This window comes from Amphiprion ocellaris, chromosome 5, assembly GCF_022539595.1.
Source record: "Amphiprion ocellaris isolate individual 3 ecotype Okinawa chromosome 5, ASM2253959v1, whole genome shotgun sequence".
Classification (NCBI taxonomy): Eukaryota; Metazoa; Chordata; class Actinopteri; family Pomacentridae; genus Amphiprion; species Amphiprion ocellaris.
Window position 1 is genome coordinate 15,486,630 of NC_072770.1, and position 19,679 is coordinate 15,506,308.

At 39.1% G+C, this 19,679-nt stretch overlaps 1 protein-coding gene across 1 annotated transcript in view; it reads left to right on the forward strand.

The window, feature by feature from the left end:
* Positions 1-19,679, forward strand: part of cntn3b (contactin 3b) — a 59,599-nt gene that overhangs the window by 13,115 nt on the left and 26,805 nt on the right. Inside the window, exons 4-6 of the mRNA XM_023261309.3 lie at positions 13,638-13,813; positions 16,840-16,938; positions 19,199-19,402. Of these exons, the coding sequence (XP_023117077.2) occupies positions 13,638-13,813; positions 16,840-16,938; positions 19,199-19,402 (479 nt within the window). The remainder of the gene's footprint in view (positions 1-13,637; positions 13,814-16,839; positions 16,939-19,198; positions 19,403-19,679) is intronic.

The following is a 19,679-nucleotide window of genomic DNA, read 5'->3' on the forward strand; positions in this document are numbered from 1 at the left end:
TTTCCCTTCTGGCAAGGAGAGGATTTTTTTTGTCCCGGTGATAAAATAGAAAGCATAAATTCTTTGCAATTTATTTCACTTACACTGGAATTAGAACCTCAAAATGTCCTGAGCAGGCTGAAAGAAATGCCTTTAGGAAGTGGCCATGCTGTGACTTTCACCAGTCTGCAAACTATGCTGGCCGACACCCTGCAAATGAACAGTATTTGTATAATTAGATATGCCAAGTGAGAGGGTATTACATTCAGAGCTACGCACTTAATTTCCTCAGTTACTCCAGCTATTAAGAAAAATTCATCCATTTAATATCGTACAGAAAATTGGGCCACACAATATTGAATTTGTCAGAGGAGATGAAGTTAACCCTTGTCAGGGAAACGCAAATGGGCTTATAGCTTTGAGCATGTCACATAGAATTGATTGTTTTAGCTTTCACACATATCACATGGTCACATTTCACATATAGCACCGATAAAATGATCAAGTGTTATCTGGATCTATTTTACTTTGTAAAGGTTTTCTCTGATTCCAGTGGAAAGGGGCCCAATTATACACAATGTAACAGAAGTCTAGCATAGGACAAAATGTAATAATCACAGGTATCAGAGGTTTTTATTTCATGAACTGGAGCTACACCTGCCCAGCCCACATAGACGTATTTAAGTAATCCAGTAATTCAGATTACTATGCATAAACAGACCATCTTTCTTCATACAAATAAACAGAGTTAAATTAGCACTAATGGATTATACAAGTAACACTCATGAGATACTATTTTTTTTTGTACTATTATTTTTATTTAAAATCCAGGTTAGTGTTAGCTTTACTCGCTAAAGTGTCAGGTTATCTACACTTAAAGGTGTTCAAATTAATTATAAGAATGAATACCATTTAAAACATTTCTTTCAAAAAAAAAGACATTTATTTAGCCCTGTTATCAAAAATTTTAATATTATGAGTGAAGGTATGATGTACAATCTCTCATCTGATCCATGACAAATTTTCCTTTGGATTGTTTTCAGACACCAAGAAATGTGTCCTGTGCTGCTTGCAACAGCATAAAAATGTTCCTGAAATAAAACAAAAATGATAATAAATGTGTTTTCATAGTAAGCTCATAAGAAATCTTAGAGAATTCAAATGTCCACATTATGCACACAAAGCTGTGTGCATAATGTGGACATTTGAATTCTATGCAGAGAAAATGTTAAGCAAAAACACTAATGACTATTACATAGCCTTTTGTGGCGTATGGATCCTTGAGGGAAAGAAGCAGCATCACTATCCCAAGAGCATACTCCTCTGGAATTGCTTTGGTAAAGAGGCGCCTGTGAAGAGATGTTAATGTAGTAATCTAAATTTACGCAATTTCCCTACAATCATTTGACACAAATATTAAGGACATGAAACACATGCACTCATGATTATCGATTATGTGAGCCACCACTATGTTAACCATTATTCTTCTTGTTGCGTCTGTCAGGTTTTCTGTTGCTTGTTACTCCTGTAGTACCTCTTCACCCCCAGGCTTGCTTCTTAAGACAGCTTCAATCAACTGATAAGAAACAAAAAGAGAAAACAGAGAGAATGTAAAACCTGGTGATACACAACTTTTATCAAGACTTTAGTGAAAAAAAGTCAAAATGTTAAAAACTAAAGCAGATTCATCATCTTGCATGTCTTCAATCCTAAGTCTCTTGCAAGAAACCTCATCTAAGATTATAACTGAGGCACTGCAGCTGAAGCTTGAGTCAGATATTTCAGAAGCAGAAGACAAACCAAAAAAGTCTGAAGGAAAGGGAAAAATGTCAATAATTTTATCCTTTAGTGTGTATAGTGCTTGATTATACCTGCATGTATAGCTCACCATCTAGTTTTAGGTTTCAGACTGCCACAATTTTTCCTGTTTTTTATTGAAACTCAAATAATTCAAGTCCAATGAATAGCTTGAAATTGTACAAAGGTAAGTGGAGAACTGCCAGAGGTTAAAAAAAGGATAAGATTACCCAAAACTGAAAAATAATGTACATTTCAGAATTATACAAAAAGGCATTTTTCAGGGAACAAGAAATGGGTTAACAACTTAAAGCTGTTCTGCAGCAATGGAGGTTGATCAAGCCTTGAAAGCTGGTGCTACCAAATCCTACAGGTGTTCCAACTTTTCTTGATTACTTCCAACCCTCTCTGTCTGCATTAAAGTAGTGTTGGAACACACCGTGGCACCAAACCTTCCAGAGCATTATTTGAATAGCATTATTCTGCAGAAAGTAGTGTCTTATTGTAAAATGGTGAGGAAAAGGCAATTAAAAGTAGAAGAGAGACAGACCATCACAACACTTCTAAGTCTTTCCTACAGAGAAACTGTGAAGAAAGTCAAGGTGTCAGTGAGTCACAATAGTAAAAATCTTTGAAAAATTTGGTTAACCCGTTTAATCCCAAATTTTTCCCTGCAAAATAAGTGCATGTATTTTACTCCTTAGACCAGGGCTATTCAATTAAAAATTCACTGGGGCCGGATTTTCAGACTAAGAACATGAGCTGGGCCGGATGTTTTTAGCAGACAGTGAGCAAAGTTAACCATTTAAAATAAACACAAACAGATAAGATAACAAACACACTGGATGTTTATAAACGTATTGCCACATCCAAAAGGACAGAAACACAATAGAAGAGCAGTACTTAAACTAAACCTGTGCTGAAATACTGCTTCTTTAAATTTTACATTTCAAACACACAACTTCAACACATTTTGATAGGTAAATATAAGCACAGGTTAAGGTGCATATGAACATAAAAACTAAGTGCCGATTAGAAACACCATCTTTTGTTTTGGTTACATCTGAAAGTGCATTAAAAAGTAACTTGCTTAACAGTAACTTTTCAGAACTTGAGACATTTTTCTTCTTTTGAAATAACAAAAAACAGAGTTTGTCCCTGTCCATATTTGGTCTCATCTGAGACAGTCACATCTTCAGTGCATATAATCAAAAAAATAAACAGTGGGCACAGTGATAGTTACTATCCCTTTGAAATGAAATAAAGCTGACATCAAAGTGCATAATAAAGTGCAACTAAGTGAAATAACTGTCAAAACAAAATGTCTTTCTTAAATATTAAACTTCTAATAAGTGACCAGAAAATAGTCACATAAATACATAAAACTACCTTTAGTGTCTGCTACAGCACGCTGCTTTGTTGCACTTACCATGTCTCGAAGACATCTGTGGCGAGAATGTTTGACGTGTCAGACCTGTTTGACAGCAGATGTCACACTCGTCTTAACTTTATCGTCCGTTAAAACTTCATCCACGACAGCCAACATGCAGTCCTTCACAGTTTCTGAGTCTGTGAACGGCCTCTTTTTCGTGGCCCTTTCCTGAGCTGTGCAGGTCCGCTTCATTGTAGTACAGCTCCAGTTGTAAGATGCAGTCAAACTCTGAATTATAGCCGCTCTCTCATGACATCCCTTGGGAAAGTTTGTCCGAAACGCAGCATGTTTTTCCAACGTGGTGTCTTCGGACATGATAATCTTTCAGCGCTGCAAAGCACTCGTTGCAGAGTAAACGCATTGGTTTGGCGTTCGGACTTGGTGGTAAATAAATAAATACTTGTCAGTCCACGCAGGATTAAACCGACGGTTTTCCTCGCCGATTTGTCGTTTCAGGATAGAAAAAGACATGCTGCTATTTTCGCCTGTATAGAACTGCTAATGTTAACTTTTCAAACGCGTCTCCTCAACACAATGCATTGTGGGTTAGTTGCTAGGTTACGGCAAGTGTTGCATTCAATGTTCGCAATAATGTTGGAATTTTTGTAAGAACTTGTCGTCTCGAGGGTTGCTTTCGGGACGCATGTGGCCCGCGGGCCGCTAGTTGAATAGGGCTGCTTTAGATGGTTGGAAAGGGGTCATTGGGGGGTGGGCCAGTTGTGAGGGGCCCGCGGGCCACATCCGGCCCGCGGGCCGCCAATTGAATAGGCCCGCCTTAGACCGTCCTAACACATAATATGTATAATTATGTAAATATGTATAACTGTTGCTGGTGGGAAACTGCATAGTCTAAATTTACACAAATTCTTCAGATTGACCGATTTACACATTTTTATAAAAAGTAAGAATAACACTAATAAGTGTAACTAGGCATGGTTATAAATGTTTTCACAACTTTATAAGATACATAAAGATACCATGGCAATGCATACTGAAGAGAACTAAAATTGACAACATTGCAATTACTGCATTTCACAGTCTCATAGAACAGTTAAATAACCATAGAGCTAAGAGTGTTTCATGCTTTCATTTCAAAGTACAATGAGACATTAACTTGCAGAATTTCCAATAAAAAATGGAAAAACTGGGGTGTTCTAAAACTTTTGACCGGTAGTGTATATGATCGCAAATAGAAAAAAGACCTCAATGGATTAAGCTGTATTTTTCTTGCTGTCTGCACATTCCGTGAAAAGACCAAAACCAAAGCATTCATCCATCTCTGAATGCTATATGATTTCACTTTCTTATGCATCTCTCAGCCAAGGCCCCGTGGTTCCTGCTGAGGGTGTAAATGTTTAAAAATGGTTCTCAATTTTACACTTTCATCATTTTTAAACAGAAGGCTCAGTAATTTCTTGAAACAGCTTGATGCTCGAAAGGAAAACGACATTTGTTGGGGACTTTGTTCAGCTGCAGACAAATGCAGATTTGGCGTTTATGACAGCAGGATGGTTTGGAGCACGATCAGTTTAAAGTAAACAGCAGTGTCCATGTTCATATTCATAAAGGAACGTGTCACCCGGTGCATCGTTGTGTCTCACTGATACATTTCTAATAGTTGTTGGATAACAATGGAGCTGCTAGATCAGGCTTCGGATAGACACATGGAAGTGATTGACACTAAGAAGAAAATACAGAGTATCACCTACCTTATCATTGTAGTGGGGGGTAAATCATTAGCAATGACTGTCTGTCAAAGTGTCAGTCACAGAAAGTGCTTTAGAGACTTTACAGTCATCTGTTTGTATGAATGCTCAACAGTCACATGTGGAAATATCTCATCGCAGAATCAAAACCAACAGAGCAGAACAAAATGCAGGCTGGCATTTTGGAAAAAGCAGGAAACCACTAAGTGAAGAAGGCCCTACAAGTAAAAACATCCTAAAAACTTACTGAATTATAAATTGGTGATGGGTTTATCTTTTAACAGGCTGTTTAACAAGATGTAAATTGTGTCTTGTTGATAAAAATGTTACAGTAGAGATGTGAAGCATATATGCAGCATGTGTGAATGCCAGGTTGTCATTTAGGTTCATGCTCATACTCATTGTGAGTCTAGATTTTGTTTTCCCCTTGAGGAGAGTTTTTGTTTTCTGAAGTTTGACCCTCTGAACCCCAAAACTCTCCATCAGATTTCGAGCATGTTATCTATAAAGGGATCAGCAGACTGCTGCCATTTGTCAGAACAAAAAACAGAAATAAAATCAACACATTTTCCGCTTTCTGATGGTCCTTGATCTCTTCGTCTACAAGTCATTTTATCAGGAAAATAAACTAAATTTGAGCTTAAAATTGTGATATTTCACTTAGAAATCCATCAAAAAGAAATCATTAACCGGAATCTGTAAAAAGCCAAATATTCTCTTGTTGATTGATATATAACAGTAGAGATACGAAAAGAATATTACAATTTCCTTTTGCAGAAATATTACAGTACAGATATGCAGCAGTTATGACAAAATGAGAATGCCAGGCTGTCATTTGGGTTTATGCATATATTCCTTGTTAGTCTCAGTTTCTAGCTGGTTGTATACCATCTAGATTTTGTTTTCCCTGGAAGAGAGTTTTTGTTTTCTGAAATCTGAGCCTCTGAACCCTAAAAGTCTCAGTCAGGTTTAAAACACATTATCTATAAAGGGGTGACACTATTTTTCACAACTGGAAACTGTAAAAACTGAAAAAAATCACCAGATTTTACGCTTGAACTCCTCATGTCATTACATTAGGAAAATAAACCAAATTTGAGCTTAAAATTCTGACATTTTACTTAAAAATCCACCAAAAATAATTTGCTTTGACCAGAATCTGTGAAAAAACAAAAAATTCTGAGCTCTTCGGTTGTTGATTGAAATATTGCAGTAGAGATATGAAGCAAATGCATAAAATGAGAATGCCAGATTGTCATTTGGGTTAATGCTCATATTCTTTTGCGAGTTTCAGTTTCTAGCTGGTTTCTTATCATCTTGACTTTGTTATCCGTCGAGGAGAGTCTTTGGTCTCTGAAATTTGATCCTCCGAACCCAAAAACTGACCACCGGGTTTCAAACATATGTTATTTATAAAGGGATTGGCAGGGTGACGCCATTCATCAGAGCAAAAAACTGGAAAAAATCACCAAATTTTCACTTTTCTGATGGTCCTTGAACTCCTCATCTGCAACATGGCATTGCATCAGGAAAATAAACCAAATTTGAGCTTAAAATTGTAATATTTCACTAAAAATCCACCAGAAATAACTCATTTGCTTTAACCAGAATCTATGAAAAACAAATCAATTGCAGTAGAGATATGAAGCTTGTACAATAAAGTGAGAATGTCAGGTTGTCATTTGGGTTTTTGCTCATCTTCCTTGTGAGTTTCAGTTGCTAGCTGGTTTTCATACCGTCCTGATTCTGTTTTCACTCCGCTCCACCTTCACCTCGCCCACTCGGCGACACGGCGAATATACGAACGGGAACCCTGACAGTTCTTCGGTTGACAAATAGACCAGTGTAGCACCAGAGCACACTCCAGGGCTCAGTGCTGTGCTTTATGAATACACCTGTCACTGTGTTTACTATGAATCTGCTGTAACACAGGATCAAGGGCACAGCAGTGATTGGAAAGGGGGAATAAAAAAAAGTGCTCTGGCTGCTGTCTCCTATCATGTAATGTGACTTCAGGCAGATGTATGACTCTACCTTTGTTTACGGGTTGGGACATGGTACCAGGGACATAAATAGAATTGGGAGAGTGTGATTAGAAGATCGTCTTTTTTTTTTCTGTCATGAATTCAATCGCAGCATGAGGCCAGATAACAGCATTAAATCTCAGTTTCAGATGGAATCGATTTTTATCTTTTGGAGGTTTACCTGTCCCTTTTATAAGGTGAGAAATTTCTATGACCCTTGGGCTTGCGAGATCATTTCAAAACCAACAGGACAAAATGGAAGAATGGAGCACTTTGGTCTTAAATGTATGCTGTAAATCTGAGGAAGCAGATATATGAACAAATTTAGTCTTTCTGTGCTTGACAAATATAGATTTATTTACCTCCTTTACCTTTAATGTGAGTAAAAGCATCATTGCTAGGGCATAAATTGTAATTGTAAATTGCATTGATTCCTTTGAGAAATGTCTGTGGGATGTGTATGTGCTGTATGTTTGTTAATATTTCACTAACCCCATAGGATTTTATAAGCTAACACACACATCTACACATGCAAAAGCACCGATACGGGGTGTTATTTTTGTAATATTTATCATATTTTTCCCAGGTTAAAACCGAATGAACTTCCATTTATTTAAAAGCAGCAGTAATAACCTGAGAAAACCTAATTGTAGCGAGCACCCCGGTCAGCGGTAGTTTCCATTTTCAGCTCTGACGCTAGTGAGAGTGTGTGAACAGCATGTGGTCTGTGTGGTCACCGCTGTCTCTGCGGGTGTCTGGCCTCAAGAAAAGCCAGGTGAGGCGGTGCTGCAGTACAATCCCCCGGTCTGTTTGATGAGGAGACCTCATGCAAAATTGATGCGAACCTCAAGGTCATGAGGAGTTCATTTGGAGCATGCTCAGATCAGCCCGTGCCTGCAGCACACCGCAGCAAATAGGACTGTTCTCCTGGACGCTGTCCGACTTACCGAGCTCCTCTCAGCCTGATGTGGTGTTAGGTTCAGTGTGCTTCTCCATGGACTGCGCTATAACCAATGTCTCACCTTTCTGTGTTAGTGATGCAGCAGAAGGAATTTTAATAGATAGAATGATAGAACCAGTGCTTTTAAATTAGTACAAATGTCGCCATCATCACTTTCTGCACATTTGCTGACTACATACCGCAGGAAATTGGTTATTGATTATTATTTTATGTGCTTTAATTGAATTTTCTTTCTCCAAGTGAGTCCCGCACTGTAGTGAATGCAGCGTATCCTTGTCACAAGCTACAGCTTTAGAACGGTTGTGAGTTGTCAGCAGCTGAACAAAGGAAGGATTTTTTTTACAGGCCTGAAGAAGTTTAAGCACCGGATATTTCAGATACTTTCAAGACATAAAGAAAAACCAAAGAATCCCCTGCACTGTCCATCATCTGAACTCACTTAATCTTAAGCTTAATGAAGTGTCGCTAAGAGTTTATGGTGTGTAAGAAGCTTGTTGACCTTTTATTGACCCTCAGATATGAAACCACTGAGCTATGAGACAGGAAGACCATATGTAGACTTGGAGGTTGGTCGAAATATTTCAGTGGTTGAAGAAGGAAGGAGCTCTGCGAGTGAATTCATTCACATTTTCTTCTGGATACTTTCACTAGTTTTAGTATCGTAGCTGCCTAAAGTGGAATTTTGGTACTGCAGCTGAATAAAGTACTAAACAGTTTTTTCATTGCAACTAACAGCTTTTTATTGACAGTAAAAAATAATTAGAATAATAGGTATTATTAGTGCTATATATGTCATTTGTAAGCCATTAAACAACACAGCATTCTGTTGCCAGGTTGTTGAAAATCATCCTTCAGCATGACACTCTTTAATTCATCACACTCTTTTAAAATAATCTATAATAACTTATTAATATTTACACCTGCAGATGTAGCTTAATGTGAGAAATGACATCAGCATTTGTAACTGCAGATTCAATGGCTTATTAGCCTTTTTTAATGACTTATTAATGTTTAGAATTACAGATTACTACAAAGTAAGAAATTAAAGATTTAATAACATTTGAAGCTCCTCTCTTGCTGTTGTGTTCCCTTTCATTAGTGACTTAATAATGGTAAGTCATGTTTATTACTATTTATTAATGAATTACTAATGTTTATTGTTAAAGGTAGCTTACCAATTTTTGCTTTTCGCTTATTAATAAGCTGGAAACTATTAAACTAACTTCATAAGTGCTTATTTAATGGGATATAATCTTCTATCAATGCCCTGATAACAATAATTGTATTATTTTCTTTTCTATTGCTGCTATAACAATTCTATCGTTTACTTTTTTCCTCATCTTTTTAAAACAAAATAATAATAATGTTTATAACTGATCTATAGAGAATTAGTGAATTATTTAATAACCATGAACAAAGTTATTTATTAGTTTAGAAATTCTGACTCATCAGAATAAAGTGCTGCTAAAAAATGGCAAGTAATTTTGATGGAGTGATGTGGCTACTCTCTGAAATTCTGTTTTAATTCTGCCATCCAACGCGCAACGTAGTGTTCTGAACAGTTACAATAGCAAAAGAACTGATGAAGTGATTATGATGGAATAGATGAATGGATGTAGGTGAAAGTGAAAGCAGCTAATTTGAACATATGTACAAAATTCAAACAGCATTCTGAACAACTGTGAAAGAGCACTCATCAAGTCAAGATTACATTTCACCTTTCTTCATCTTTTTGTATGCTGCAATTACAACCCTGCTGCCTTTGTAAAGGCACTGTATGTTTTTCTGATGTTTCTTTACGTTTTATGAACGTGTAGGTTCACATTTTCTTCCTTTACCCCTCACTGCCGTCTGATGAGAAGCTAGAATGCAGGCTTATTGTTTTGTTCACAGCTGGCCAGTAACAGTAAAGAGTTACAAAGCCGCCTTTCTAAGCAAAAAACGGACAAAACGATCCTTTATATACGCGGCGGTAATGTAAAGGACGGAGCTGTGTACGCTACCTCCTGTGACAAAAAGACAGCAACCCATTTGCTCTTGTTGATCTTCCCTTATCTTTAAATCACAGAAAGGCAAACAAGAGCTTTGTGATGACACATTCCTCGCGTCTGCTAACATCAGAACACATTTCTCAGGTGTTTCTGCAGCAGTAGTGGGTGGGTTGCTTACGGATTGTGTTGGCGGAACAGAGCGACCATCACACCCAGCCAGCTGTCGACTCTAGAGGTCTGTGATCTGTCCAGGCTGCCCACCTTCCTCTCCCATTAAGTTCAGTCGTGCTGTGTGGCTGCAAGTCTAACTAGCTTCCTATCCTTCTCCATTTAACCTCCTCCCCTCTTGCACATACAATAATCCTCCCTTTGGCACAAACAGAGGCAGAAAAGCGTGGTGGAAAATGCACAAGGAGAAGTAAAGAGGCGTAATCGATAAAGCCTAATACTACAAATTAGTATTTCATGTTTAATGTTTGTGTTTTCACATATATTCTTAGAAACCTGCGCTTTTTCATGACAAGTACAGGGCGTTTAAAAGTAATTCTGTTGGAACAGTGACAAAATCAGTCAGATTAAGTGACTGGCACAGACTGTTAGATGAATAATGCAGGCTACAAGATGAAAGACAGCTTCGTCTTTTGTAGTCTGTCAGGCAGGAAACGGGGGAGAGCCATGACTGGCTTTAAGACTGCATGAAGCATCATTCTAACTGCCTGTTAGTTTGCCCAGGAGGGAAAAAAATGATATTGATTTTTTTTTTCTTATCACTGGAATTGTCATTTCACAGTCTTGTCATCTAGGCAGACTTACACACGGTATTCCAATAATGCTTTATTTCTCACGTTCTGTAAGAAAACGTAATTATTCGTCTGTGTTAACGCTCTGAGATAAAGTCCTGTTTGCCTTCCCGCTCTTGCAGATGCAATATAGCAGTTTGCATCTCCTTCAAATATGTCACTGTCAGACTGACAGACTGTAGGTTTCGGTGAATTTACAGATAAAGTGTTTTTACTGTTCAGCGTCAACATTGTTTGGTGTTTTTGTCTCTGATGGTAGCAGTGATTAATAGCTGTCACCTCCTGAATTCAGCTTCCATGACAGAGTATCTCACGACCTTTCTTTGAAGGAAATGGTCCTTATACAATGCAATGCGAAGGTGTCAGAAAGCAATAAGTCAGAAACACAAAAGCACAAACAGAAAACTAATGAGAAAGCAGTCGAAGAGCACATAAATCTGCCAAGGCTGCACAGTCCTGCAGATTTGTAATTTTAAATTAAATGTTTAGACATTTTAATCTTCATTTAGGATTATGCAGCATACAGTACAGACACAGTCGCATGATATTCATTCATCAAGTATGTGCAGTGATTGATAAACAAAGAGAAACATGACTGCTGTGTGCTCTATGAGAGTGTGCTTAGAAACAGCATGTTAACATGTTTGTTGATGTTAGTGTGTTCGCATCCTAACTATAGCAGTCAATGCTGGATTTTTAGGGCTGATACTGATATTGATATTTGAATGCTGAAAAAAAATCTAAACATCATTATATCAGCAATGTTGATTTTACATAAGCTTGTGATGGAAATGAACTAAGTACATTTGCTTGAGTATTTCCATTTTATGCCTCTTTATGCTTCCATTCAACTACAATAATCTGACAGATGTAGTTGTTTTTAAGATAAAGGTTTAACACAATGGATACTACAACAAGATTTCAAAATATATGTTTTTCAAGACCAAACCAACAGTTTACAACCTTTTTTATCTTCTGACATCTTACAAAAAGCACTATGTATTCAGGGTCATATTTCAGATGTCTATGAGTTGCTAGTCTTGCTTAGGCAGACCATTGTCTTTTGCCGATACAGCACTGTGTAGAATGGTCTGACTCTGCCTCATTATCATTCTGCTGTAGGAAGGAACAAAGCTCTGCCGTGTTTGTATTTCTTCACAGTTTTTTTTAAGGCAGACCTAAGAACAGGAGATACAAACAGTGTTCAGTGGCAGGGGAATTGTTTTGGTGGAACATTTTTGTGGGGGGAGGCGAATATTGTCAATAAAATGGATTATTCACCAAACAACAATACCAAAAGCCAAAAAAAAGCCTAGCAGTGGCTGCCTTACTGCACTTTTAAACCTTTAGTGAAATTTGAAATGTGGCTTGTTGCTAGTCAGGGGGTTGTTGTTGTTTTTTGCCCACAGTGAAGGGGATTTTGAAAATTGTAACATGCAGATAAATGCTGTAAAATGGAAATAGAAAGCTGTAGGAAATGTGCATCCAATGGCAGACTTATACCCATAATTTACATTCGGTGAGTCAGACTAATGAATTCCTAACAGCTCTAATTAATAGTGCTTTTGATATTGATCAAATTATTCAAATCAACCCAAAAATCAAAGATTAAAGCAAAAGTCTAGAAGCTTTGTTTCGTCTACCTGCAGCAGGCACAACATTAAAATGCTGCTGACACACTAATCCTTAACTATTAATAATCTAATGATGTCATATATAATATATCAGTCAGAGAGACCAAACCATTACTTTCATTTTATTGTGCCAACTACATTTTGCTGCTAATACTTAGGAACTTTTGCTTCAGTTGGATTTTTGATGCATGATTTTTACTTGTAATAGAGTATTTTTACATTATCGTTTTGATGTTGTATAAAGGATCTGGATATTTTTTCCAAGTATTGACATGAACATATTTATATTTCACTGAGTGGAAGTCCAAACTATTTAGTGGAGGTACTATTATTACTTATTAAGTCATTTAAAATCAAGGAACTAATGTCAGTTAATAAATTGACCTGCTGGTTTATTCGTCTGGCACTAACTCAAACATAAGCTAATCAGTGCTAAATAGATAATACAGCTGATGTTGAAGGGAATCTTCAAAGCTTTTCAGGTGTTTCATGGAAAAATACGTTGGACAAAGAAAAATTTGGCCTGTAGAGCCAGGAGATGACCATACTTATGTTTTCAAGGTGGTGTATATGTGTACAAACTTTAATGGCAATCCAACTGAAAGTAGTTAAGGCTTTGCTGACTTGCTAGAGTCAGCAAAGCTGTTGGATTCACTGTCTGTTCACCATGATTGTCTGTACAGAATCTCATCATAGTTGTTGAAATATTTCAGTCTGGATAAAAGTGGCACCATAAAGGAAAGACCAACAGAATCCATAATGAAACACGTCCAAAGCTCCATCTTACTATGCTGTAAAACATAAATTTATGCATTTTAAGCCACAGTTGTTCCTTGACCCATGGCCTCAATTTCCACAAAGTTTCATAGAAATCTGTTTTTCAGATATCCAGTTAACATTTTCACCAAACATCAATGAATCTGTTTTCCTGCTAGCAGACTTACAAACTGGACTAAACCTCCTTAGTGGAGGTAATTAAAACTGAGATGAAATAAAATCCACTTCGCCACACAAGTAGGAGAAAATCAATACTCAGCAGAGCTCAGTTTTGGAATTTTGCCTAAATTAACAGCAAAACAAAATGCTTAAACAAAGTCAAGCTGATGTAAACTGGGATCCGTTGCCGTCTGCAGTGACAAGAGATATTCTCTGTTCGCATTTCTGTGTTAATAATACGGAGCTGTACTCCTATTACTCACCTTTTATCCTGTCAGCATGACGTGGGAGGACCGATCAAATCGATCTCTGTGATAAACACTGCAAGTGTTCATCTCCAGGGGACTCAGCTACTGATTGTGTTTGCGTTTTTCCAGATGGTCACTAAACGGAACACTCATTGATCTGGGGAATGACTACCGGCGTCACATGTCTGGGGGCAGCCTGATCATTAGCAACCTGGACAAGGACCAAGACACTGGGGCGTACCAGTGCACAGCTTTCAACACGTGGGGGTCTATCCTCAGCCGCAGAGCCAGCCTCCAATTTGCATGTAAGTGATCCTACAATTGCTAACACGTTTCTGGCTCAGCTCTGACACAGTTATGACATTCTGGCATCTCTTTGTATTCGCTGTGTGTCAGCCTGACATGTGGGTAATATGCTCGTCGCTCTGGTCTTCCTCTTTTTTTCATTTGCTATTGCGATTTCTTATTTAGATTGCCTGGGAATAGATTTTTAAGAGAGGAAATGGTAATCGAATGAAATGTCAGATGCAACAAACACAGTGGGTGAGGTAGCTTCTGACTGCCTCTGAACTCCATTGATTCTCATTAGTGGTTCCAACTCTGACAGCATCTATGCTCCGTCTGAACCGACTCATATTTTGCCAAGTGATATGCCCGCCCTAGTGATCCAGACATTAAAGCAGGCAAACACAAATAATGCTTAAGAAGTGTTTGTATCTTTGTAATCACCAGCCACTTCTTTAAGCATAATATATGCAGCAGATTGTGAGCGGATCAGACAGTGACAGGGTGTCTGCTGCTCTGGAAGCCTGCTGCTTAAAAGACAAAAGGCGAGTTAGGAAGTGATGCTGTGGACTGGGGTCCTACCTTCCAGACAAGCACAGTAGAGGCACCTCTCCTCTCTTGATCAGGCCTGCTGACTATTGATCATGTCCCAAGGATAGAGAGCCTTTCACTTCCTCTCAGGAGATGGACTGCCATTATCCCTATAGCTCAGTAATGAATCTCACTTGTAGGGACTGGGTGAAGACCGGAGCTGCTTGACATTTATTGTCTTGCCTAATGCACAGTGAGGGTGGTCTAAGAGATCAGCAAGGCTGATACTCTGTTTTTCCGTTTAATGAGGCCACTGCCCTAAGATAGAAATGTCGTGCCTTCTTTGCTGCTCTGTTTAGCCCTCAAAATCCAGCAGCGAAGACTATAAGGACGTTCTTCCAAGGCTCGTTTTTACAGCATAAATGATGAAAATTATGTTCAGAATTAATTACAAAACTGTGATTTAGCAAACTGTGCTTTCATACATCTCAGATCACCAAATCAGACTTTGATGGGACAAGAAACATGGCCACTGAGATGATCAGAAAGGGAAAACTTCACAAAAAACATCTTTTTTTTTTTCTGAAGTGCAAGTTAGACACAGGAAAACTGTAGCATGCATTGTCTTTTTGTAGAAGCGCTGCCTTAAACACAAACAGAAATACCTGGTTTGCTGTATGCATTTAAAGACACAGCAAATAACAAATGAATCACACTGTTTGAATTACCATTTAGTTTCACTTCATTACTGAACAATTCAGTCAGTTGCAGCAAAAGATAAAGATAAAACGCATTTTTAGATTTGAATGCAGTACAGCTGTTCCTTTAATTTGAATAATTTACTGTACAACCAGTCTGATTGTCACATTTCTAGTCTTATCAGACTTTGTTGTAACAATGTTGCTGTGGATAGAGATGTTCAAAATGATGCAACTGAGTACAATTTCACCACAACCAATAGAAATGATGGACAAAATTGAGCTAAAAATAAAACCTCAGTTGCAAATAACCTGAATTTTCCTCGCATACACTGAGAGAGCTGTACTGTGGAGCAAAGTAGCTTTGCCTGAGAACTCTGTTGGACACAATATATAACAGGAAATGTCTCTACGGCGGCGCCATTGCCCAGACTGATCATGTTTGAGCTATGAGAGTCGCTGGTCGCTAGGCTGGCCATTCTTGTATGGCTGAGGCTGATTCTGCTTACAAAGAAATCACTGCAGCTACAGTGAGTTTGGCCTCTAGCTTTCAGAGCTACAGTGTGTGGTCAGTTCACTCCAGTGAAGCCCATTATTCTTCTGCTCAGAGGCCAGAGAAGAGAGAAGTGTATCCCCTCCAGCACCGAGCCCAGCTACAACTTTAGCCTTCTCTGTGCCATTTGCGCAATCTGGGTGAAGGAGTCATCTTTTTTTCCATCCACTAAAAAAAATTATTAGGAGCTCTGTTTCACCTCCTGGTGTTTCCAAATATGTTGCTGATATAATTATCCACTGCTGTTATGCAGGGCTTTTTCAATCAGCTGGGTATATGAATCCGGCTCCAGCACGGCTGTTGTTGGGAGATGGACTCTGTATTTACTAAAGCAGCCCGATGAGATAAGAAGGACATTGCCTCTGTCTGTATTTCAAGTCAGCCATCTCCTCCTGTGGCCTCCTCGGTGTCCTGCCGTGACTTGGCTCTGTTTGATTCCTCTGCGGTCATCAGAGAGCTGCTCATTAATCTTACCAACACTCTGTCCCACTTCTCTCCATAATCTTCCTTCTCCTAATTTCCCTTATCGGTCACACTGACTTTCTTTTGTTTGTGTTTGGAAGGCTTACTCTAGGCTGTTAGCCAGAGGGTGCAGACAGAGTACAGAGCAGACTGCGGCAGCTTCCCTCCATCAGTCATGAAGCCAGGGGTGGTTTATCATCCCAGGTTTAGGTTTTGTCTGCCAGCAACTGCTCATTCATTTGCAGGGGATAGATTGTGCTGAGAGTATTGATGGGGAAGCTAATGCTTTTAAGTGCAAGATTACACCACATTTAATAATGATGTTACTTATGGCTGCTGGCTCTGCAAACTGTCATTTGTCATGTGTGCTCGCCTGTGTTTGTTCAGAGCATGGACAACATTTCCGTCCTGCCCCCCCCATCCCCATTCATTTCATCCTATTCTAGTGTAATTCTCTTTCTTGTGCTAAAGAGTAGCATTGCGAGGTAAACGTCACCAAGTCAGGTCCGTCTATTTCATCAGCACCCCAGATGCCTTTGAAAGTTGTTGGAGGCTGTCAGGAGGTGTCCCAGGGCAATCGATGATGCCTTATTAAGGTCCCAGTGTTCAAAATGTAACATCAAAAACATGCCTCAGTGAATCAGTGAGGGGAGTTTGGGAAAACTCATGTCCCCTATTTTCAAAACTATCCCTTTTCAAAGAAACCCTTGTGGATATCGACTATGTAAAAAAAAAGACTTCATGACTGTCTGGCTCTCCAGTCTGAAGTCTAATTCCGTTTCAATATTATTTCACTCTTCAGATCTCGAAAACTTCAAAACTCAAACAGTGAGGAGCGCCGTTAACGTCCGCGAGGGCCAAGGAGTGGTTCTGCTATGTGGACCACCTCCACACTCCGGAGGTAAGTTCGCTATGTCAGGCTTTTGTGCCTGTTGTTTCAGATTTGAACATGACTCACAGGAATTACCTCCACTCATTTCACATTGCAACCTTTGATAAAGGATTACTGCCTTACTTAAAACTTAATCTCTTTTTACACTCATTTCTGTGTACGCATGCTCTTAATAATCAACGCCTAATGTTGTGTATACAGAATACTACTCAACCAATCCCCGCTTGGCTGTTTGTTTTTCCATAATCTGGCTTTTTTTTTGACTAAAGCAGCATGTTTCTCACATTAGTCTCATTTTCTTTGAGAGGTAGATGAGAAGATGGATACACCGTCTTCTTCTTGTCTGAAAATGTGATGCTACAGTAAGCAGATGGTTAGTTTAGCTTCGCACAAAGACTGGAAACAGGGAAGCTGCTAGTTTGATGCTTTCAAAAGGTGGCAATATCTGCCAAAAAACCCTCTAAAACTCGCTATTTAAAACAGTATACGATTGTGCTTATTCTTTGGAAAATGTTATGGTTTTAACGAGGATCGGGTGCTTGAATTGTAACCCCATAAAACTCCAAGTTGTCACTTTTGCGCTTCATGTTTTTTCCTGTGGTTTATACTATGTTAATTAGTGAGTTTTAGAGGAGCTAAAAGGTGGATTTTGTTTCCAGTCCTTATGCTAAAGAGCATGAAGTTTTATATTTATGCACCTGCACACACTCAGAAAAAGACACTTTAACTGTTCAAGTGAGGAGCTAAAACTGTATTCTCTAAATGAGAGGATACAAACAGGAGATAAAGATGCAGGCTGCTCATCTCCACCACCCTGAGTGTGTGCAGAAAACTGAGAACATGCACAATGGCTGCTGCCTAGCTTGTCTCCCTCTTGATACAATAGCTTGCACATTGGAACAACCAATTTTCTTCACAAGCGAACAGTTTGTAGCGCAGTGCATTGTACAGCTGGTCTATGGGATAATGGGTCAGAGTACTCTGTGTGAAATACAGTTTGACAGCTTTCCTCTCTGACAAAGGCTTATATGCGGTTGGCTGCTGTAAGCGTTTCCCACATTTTTAGAAGTGAATGAAAGTAAAGCAGTGCAAGCCTACTGTCCATTTCTTCCTTCCTCACCCTGTTGCTCTCTTCCTGGCTGTCTCCCTCTCCTTTCAACCGTTCTTCTTTCATTGTCGGTCTTGAATTTTGAAAGCATTGATGTGCCTCGTAACCTTGAACTCCACTGAACTTTGTCTGACACCTACAGCACGAGGCTCTCCTTTTGGGTTTTATTACGCATGATTGGCTTTGAGTTCTGGAAAAAGCTTTTTCGTCCACTGCCACACACATTATCTCACCACCCGGATATGAAAAATTGAATACAATACTGTCACAAGCAATTGTTAATGTGTTGCTTTTCTACCCCCAACTTAGACGTTTGTTTACTCAAAGGGCTTTTTGGCACTTCTCTCTCTTGCATAAAAGCCTTTAGTTGTATTTTGTCGTAACAGTTGCTTGGAAGACTTCTATCACTGCTCATTACAGCCACATAGTTCAGAAGGAGGTTATGCTGACGCTGAACTATGTGGCTTCTGCTTGCCTAATCAGAAGGAGCTCCATATCTGCATCGCTGCACCCAGATCGGACGCTCCATCTCATCCAATGCCGTGTGTCTTGCTCCCTCGGGTAACGTTGCATATGATTGACAGTCATTGCGCTCACCTTTTGACTCCAAGTCCCTCACCTCCAAAGTGGTGGATTACACAGAGCATCTCCTCGCTCTTGGAAGTCTGTGCAGTGAGCGCTTCTCGAAAATGACACAGTAATTCATCATGGCAGGTCGCTCCTTTCTTATGGTAGACCTGCAGCTTGTGAAGGGGGCATGACAGCATATTCCCGTTTCCATATGTCAATCCATCCATCCCTCAATCCCTCTGTTTGCACCACCCAGGACCCAAGTCACTCAGAGACCCGGGGAATGGAGGCCATGTGTCAGGGGAGGGCCACTGACGCGCTGTAATCCATTTTGTTTCGCTCCCTTTCCTTAGGTCTCCCATTTATTCTGCACTCATAGCTATTACGTTTGCCATGTCTTGGTATCTTCTCCCAAGGAAACTGAGATAAGGAGAAGAAAATGACGTGATATGCTAACATTTTAAGGCCGCAACGGAGTTCTTTTGATTCGGCCGTCCCAGCCGTAGAGGTCAATGCATCTAATATGTGTGGAATCGGCTGTGGTGTGACATTGGACCACTGCAAGTTTAACTGTTTGCCTTTCTGTTCCAGAGCTGACATTTGCGTGGATCTTCAATGAATACCCGTACTTTGTTCAACAAGACAGTCGCAGATTTATCTCTCAGGAGACTGGGAGTCTGTACTTTGCCAAAGTGGAGCCCACAGATGTGGGCAACTACACCTGTGTGGTTAACAACACCGTCACAAAGGAGAAGATCCTCAGTTCTCCAACACCTCTGGTCCTCAGAAGTGATGGTAAACACTTTAAATTATAGAGTAAATTTAATTTGTGCCAACAGCTCAAGGTCATTTATGTCAGTCTTCATAGATTTCACTGTAATTTGTCAGTTTGCTATAGTGATTAAATAAGGTTTGTGTTTGTCGTCTATTGACAGCAATTGAATGGAATTATACTGAAAAACTGACCACTTTAGCAAGATATTTGAAACATTACTGTCCTCCATCATATTCATACATGATTAACTAATTTAAATGTGCTCTTACATTTGTCAGTAATATCTGATTCCACTGT